General features: G+C 34.1%; 1 protein-coding gene across 1 annotated transcript; it reads left to right on the forward strand.

Annotated features, from left to right (window-relative positions):
- Positions 1-1,123: 1,123 nt before the first annotated feature.
- LOC129301008 (meiotic nuclear division protein 1 homolog) lies at positions 1,124-3,578 on the forward strand. The gene is given in 11 exon segments (XM_054939591.1): positions 1,124-1,264; positions 1,757-1,837; positions 1,962-2,054; positions 2,056-2,079; positions 2,296-2,334; positions 2,453-2,560; positions 2,643-2,705; positions 2,800-2,851; positions 2,962-3,006; positions 3,151-3,230; positions 3,470-3,578. Coding segments are annotated over 11 exon segments (666 nt in total). The 5' UTR covers positions 1,124-1,261; the 3' UTR covers positions 3,548-3,578.
- The last annotated feature ends 2,989 nt before the right edge of the window (positions 3,579-6,567 follow it).

Below are 6,567 nucleotides of genomic sequence, written 5' to 3' on the forward strand. Positions count from 1 at the left end.
AAACATTAAATAGATTAACGAAAAACGCTTAACTATTAATTCAAATAAAATATGTAGAGTAGATTGAAATATTGCTTGGGGTTTATAATTTCACATGGAAGAGAGAGAAGAGCGATCAAACTTGATCAAATCCAGGATATGTCAATTTCAGTCATGAGAATGATATACAAGATGAATGACATTGAGAGATTATACCAGCAAAAACTTGATTCCACTTAAAAGAAATTCTACCCTTTTAAACTAAAGATTCCATCTAAATCACTTGGAATCATTGACTTTTAGATACTGGGGAGTTTCGCTTGAATGAAAGAATATTGATACTCTTTCTTTGTTCTAAAGAAAATTAGTTGAAATTTATTTTTTTTTAAAATTCTATCTTTTTAATCATATGCTGATTGAATGCCCTATATAAATATTTAATAATAATAATAATTAAAATTTTAATGAATTTTTAAACAAATAATAAATAAAGCAGGTACAATTAAAAAATTATCTAATATCAGTCAAAAATATTTTATATTATAAACCTTGAAAAAATATTTACTTTGATTTAATAGAGAATATATTGAATATCAAAAAAAATTGAACACTAACAAGTTTTCAAATCTCTCAGTTGTCCTAGTCCTTGCTAACACTTAACTTTAGTATTAATACTAATACTAAGATAATGTTTAAGAGTTTTTTTTTAAAATAAATAAAATGGAATATGATGATTAGAAAGCTTATATCATTATTTAAAAAAAAAATTAAAAGAAAATGAAATGGCTTGGGATGACTTTTCAAGCCATCCCTCACCATCTTAAGCTCATTTTTTTAAGAAATGAATTGATATGATATAAATAATATTTTATAAAATTATCTTTATCTTTTCTCTTTCCTTTCCTGTCACTCTTTCACTCCCTCTTGCTTCAAAGTTTTTAAAAATATAATTACATCTTATTCAAATCTATTAATTTTATTGTTATTCTTATATAATAATTAAATAAAATTATTTATTTTTTTAATGAAACTCTCAAATAAAATAATAAAATATTTTATTTTATTTTGCTCTTTCCCACCTCACCATATTCTATTCCATCGTTCATTTTCGTTCCATCATACTATACTGTCAAACAACCCTAAAAGTACTCCTTTTCCCGCCAAAGAGAAATTGACTGCCGCACGGAAACCGCGCTTCTGGAATCTTCCTTCAATTCTTAACTCTTCAACATTCCACCTCCACCGCCGACCGTCGGTTCGCTGCTCGCTGACCACCGTCGCAATGGTGACTTCATTTCTCCCTAAATCGGAATTTTATTTGTTATTTTCGTTATCCCAGTCTTCAATCATCCCTATCTGTAGCTTCCCCCCCCCTCTGACTGATCTTATCGTTTCCCAGTAGCTTTTTTCTTTAGCAGGATTTGATATCATATATTTGAAATCATTGGGAATTTGGTTTGTTCAGGAGTTGAATCTTGAGCGCCCTTTTCTCATTTTGTTCCTTTTTCGTTTTCTTCATTGAATATCTGGATTCATTCTAATGGGAGTTCGTAAAAATGCCGAATTAGCTACCAAAAGAAAATTGGTATATGGAATACCAAATTGTTTTCTTGCGTGTTCAATTGGTGATTTTACGATTGTAATTGTGGCTCTCTCGCATGTTTGAGAAAATGATGCTTTCTTCTGGCAAGGTGTTTCTGTTTTCCTTATGACTGATCGATTGTTTGTCATTTTTTTGGTCTTGCGATGGATTGATTCGTTTTTGCTTACGGTGCAGTCGAAGAAAAGAGGTCTTTCATTGGAAGAGAAGCGTGAGAAGATGCTCCAAATCTTTTACGAGTCACAAGACTTCTTCCTGGTTAGTTTCCCGTGTAACTTTCTAGTTGCGAGCCTCATTTCATTCACTACTGCATTTTTTGTTTGTTATTATCAAATGACTAATTTTTTATATATATATATATATATATATTGGTTATTTGTAGCTTAAGGAGCTTGAGAAGTTAGGTCCCAAGAAAGGTGTCATCACTCAGTCCGTGAAGGATGTCATCCAAAGTTTAGTGGACGATGACCTTGTTTTCAAAAGATAAGATAGGAACTTCTGTAAGTTAACATCTACAAATGGAGGCTCAATAACGTAGTTTTCTTTTTTCACCCACCCAATTCGCTCGGTCCTTTGTTTTATTATAGTTAGGGCCATCAGATGCTTGTCCCACTCACAACACTTGACGAACGGAAATTTTAAATTGTCTTTGACACTCGGATAGATTACTCTCACGGATTACTTTGACGTGATTGATCTCATATTTTGGCTGTCAGGTATACTTTTGGAGTCTTCCAAGCTGTGCAGGAAATCAGGTGAAGCTCTGATGACGAAGCGACATTATGCTGTTTATTTTTGGGTTAATAACTTGGTTACTACTCTCCAGATTATTTGGCTGTAACTTGATTACAACATTAAAAAAATTTTGTATAGCTTAGGAATGTTCACCACAAACTTGAATCTGAACTAAAAAGCAACAAGAAGCGGTACGTTGAGCTTGCTAATCAATGTGAGGGGCTAAAGGAGGGACGAGAGGAATCTGTGAGTTATGATTAATCATCCCTTGCTAGAGTATCATTTGCCTGTCGCTCCACTACTAGAGTGTCCATTGTATCTTCACCAGGACGAGCGAGAGGAGGCCTTAGCAGATCTTAAAGCCATTGAGCTGAAGCATAATGAGTTGAAGGTTGATTTGCAGTTTATTTGCTCACACTGCATTAAGTATGATCATAATTTAATGAAATCCATGACCACAATAAGCTAATATTTGATATTTTCAGGAAGAGTTGGGAAAGTATGCAGACAATGATCCAGCTGCCATTGAAGCAATGAGTTAAGAATTGTTCATTTGTTGCTTTAATTGTAAACATTTAGAAGTTAATCCTTATAACTTGTGATGGTTTTCGTGTTGATCACTGATGATCTAATATCGATATTTGAAGAGGAAGCAATTGAAGTTGCCCATGCAGCAGCCAACAGATGGACAGGTTCTGCTTTGTGTTTTTTTTTCCCCCTTTTTCTCCCCCCCCCCCCCCCAAAGTGAATTGGGTTTACTCAGGGAGGAGTCTGGTTTCACGAAATGTCAGTCTCAGTTGTGCTCTGAATCATGGTGGCTAAAAAAATATGTGCAGACAACATTTTCACCCTGAAGCAATGGTGTTCAAACAACTTCCCCCAGGCCAAGGAGCAGCTTGAAAACATGTATAAGGAGGTCAGTTTTTTATGCCTCCGTTTGCAATTCTTGGTGCTTAAACCCTCCGTTAAGTTGTTAGCCTTTGACACTATGCAATGGATTTCTTTTGGCTGCCGTAGTTACTTGAGAATGAGATTGAGATCAATATCCTGATACATATCGTAGCTAGAACATAGCCATCCTTGAGGCCAGTTTGGTTGCTTACCCACTTTTCCTTTTCTCATGTCTCATGCCTTGCACCTTAAATCTTAATGCAGATTGGTATAACAGATGATTTTGACTATTTGGAGTTAGCACCTCTTCCCCTCAGGGCTGTTGGTGATTTGGAACTTTGAGGCGAGATGAAGGCCGTGTCTCTCTTAGTTGTGCTTAATACTAGTAAAGCTAAAATTATGATTATTTCCCATGACATCATCAAACAAAGAACAGTGGCATGTTATTTTCTTTCCCCACTTCCCTAACTTGATCAAAGTCCTCAGGGATAGCAAAATTAGCTGAAAAAAACATCAGGTTTTACGAATATACAAGATTTAAGATTTACCTGAAGTGTTTATTATGCTTACCTAATAGAATTTACTGTACTGTTATTGTCCCCTTTTTCTGCGGTCGCCACTTTGACGGAGGTTTACGCGCTTCCTACTTGGAGAACGCGGTTTGTTTTATTCAGAGGAAAAAATTGCGTGTTCTAAGGGCCTGAGTTTTGGCAAAAAAAAAAAAAGGGCCTGAGTTTACAAGTCTGAGTGGGGTTTTTAATCCAATAGTGCCCAGAACTTTTTGTTCGATCCTCTAGTCATGATAATTAGTTAATTACCACAGGCATCCATTTCTGAAGTCTATGAAGACATGACAAATTCAGTTAATCATAACTTTCTCTGAAAGATGACAACCATATTGCTCTGCTAATTTATCCTCGTACTCTTGGAGCGACAAGTGGGAGAGCTGAGTTTTGTTCTTACCGAGAGATTTCTGTCGTAATATTATATATTAATTAGCAAAGCAGTGTGGTTTTAACATGTATTAAGGATTCAGTTAAAATTAGTCAACTAATTATCAGCTCTTAATTAGAAAGCCTGGTTGTTACATTTTGGCTGCTGTCATGCGAGTAGGTTGTTTGTATGAGCAGCTCATTTGTGGTTTCTCTGCGCTCTTGTAAGAATCTATTGACATGTGTTAAGGAGTTCAGTGAAAATTAGTCAATGCTATTAAAATTTTATATTTGCCTTCAATAAAGTTCAATTAAATGAGACTGTTTAATTAGTTAGGAATATCAATGCAAAATATATTTAACAAATTAATGTTTTGGACAAAATCTCTTGTATGAAGAAATAAAAGAAATTGTCTTGTGATAACAATCAGATGATGTAATTATTGAACATATCCTTGCTTGCGAACTGGTTTTCTGACTTGGCCACATGACTGTTGGTCAACATGCAGGCAACCAAAACTTTGTCGCTTCTCATTGTTTCTTTCATATTTTTTGCCCGTATGACTTTGTCATTCTGGTTGCTTTGGCGCCCAAAAACAATTCTGCAAGAGGCGCATTGTCCGGCAAATGGTGCCAGCAAAACAAGAAGTTTATGACAATATGAGTCATTAGACATCGTTGCCTTTTTTTAATTTTTTTTTGTGGGGGTTAGTTTAATACATTTGTACGTGGTCCCTCTGACAGCGGACTACATGTATTTAGATCTTCTCATTATAAGAAAAATGTAAAAAGATGAACCTTGATCTTGTGCGAATTGTAATGCCATGGAAAAACGCATGCAAACCTATGATCTTTTCATTATATTATATGTACTATGATATAGTTTAAATGAATTTTATTAATTTAAGTTCTCTTGACACTAGTTGAATATTTGAATTTCAATATTTATCAACGTATATAAAATTTAGTTAAAAAAATTTATTATTTATTCTAAGTAAAGCTTAAGCTTGTAATTAAGCTTGTTTAGCTAAATCTTGGCCTAATTTGCTATATTTTCACCCTATTTTTTGATGCAGAATTAGCAACCGCTTTTTAATACTACTACTCTCTCTCTCTCTCTCCCCCTTAATTATCATATATAACTTTTTTTAAAAATTTCATTTTCAATAGGATTTATATATCTTTCTCAATTATAATTTTTATTATATTCACTTAAATAATTATAAAGATGTTTTGAATAAGTTAAATATTATTTTTTTTCTATTCAAGATCAATAGTATGATTGATTGATTGTAAATTCTTTTTAAAAAATTTAGCTTTTAACCAATTTTTTAAAACATAAATTAGTTAACAATCATTTCTATTGTAGTGTGGATAGAGTACTTTTATTATAGATGAGTTGTATCTGCGGCCCCATGAGAGAAGAGTTTCTCCATTTCTTTATCCATTTATATTATTTTGTTAAATAATTTAAAATTATAGAATTAATAAATAGTTAAAATGGAAGAAATGAAGATAAAAAAATAGAAAGACCCTCCACCCGTGGATCCATGGAGGAGAGGAGTTTCTTTATTTTTTTTCTCCATTTCTTCTTTTTCACCATTCAATAATTTTATTATTTAAAAAATTATTTAATAAAATAATTTGAATAATGAAGATGGAAAAAATAAAAAATAAATAAATGGAGAGATTCTTCTCTCGGGCCCATGGCATGGAAAGCGCCGTCCAAGGTAACGGTTCAGTTCAATCATGTCTCGAAGTTTGAGGAGGTGGAAAGATTTAAATTTCATGGTTCAACCGAATCAGTCCTCTATATATTAATATATAGAGGAGCACTTATTTAATTATTCAAATTTGATATATTGAATCGAAGCACTGTCCATATCAGTGGCCCAGGCCTCTTTCTGTACCACAGCTCGAAATTTCTGGACTCTGTAACATGCCCGCAATCTCATCTCTACACCTGTCATCAATCAACTCTTATTCATGGGTCCTACCCATTTCATGTTGCTTCTCTTTTTCTTGTTTCCCCCCTTTCTTAGTTGCCAGCCAGAGTGTCTTCTTCGTCCAAAGATTCTTCTCTCGATGCAAAAAAAAGCTTCGCCCTCCTTCTCTTCCTCTTGCAACCTGCTTATATATGCTTGCTCTCTCTCCCATCACAGCTCATTCTTGTTCTCAATTCCTCTCAAACGCAGAACAGCACAGAGGGTCAGAACTTGATATCAAATAACAATGGAGGTTTCTTGCATTTAGACTTCAATATTTCTTGATGGCCGTTTTCGCTCTTGCTTTGCTTTTTGTGGTGCCAACCATCAATGCTCAGAGCCCTGCTCCAGCGCCACCTCCCACAAGTGATGGTACTTTTTATGCCTCTCATCACTTGTTTGTATTTCTTCTGTGTCTTTGATTCTTTGTTGCGGTTGCTTCAAT

Source organism: Prosopis cineraria, unplaced genomic scaffold (assembly GCF_029017545.1).
Source record: "Prosopis cineraria cultivar Desert tree isolate PC_DT_omini unplaced genomic scaffold, ASM2901754v1 PC1847, whole genome shotgun sequence".
Classification (NCBI taxonomy): Eukaryota; Viridiplantae; Streptophyta; class Magnoliopsida; order Fabales; family Fabaceae; genus Prosopis; species Prosopis cineraria.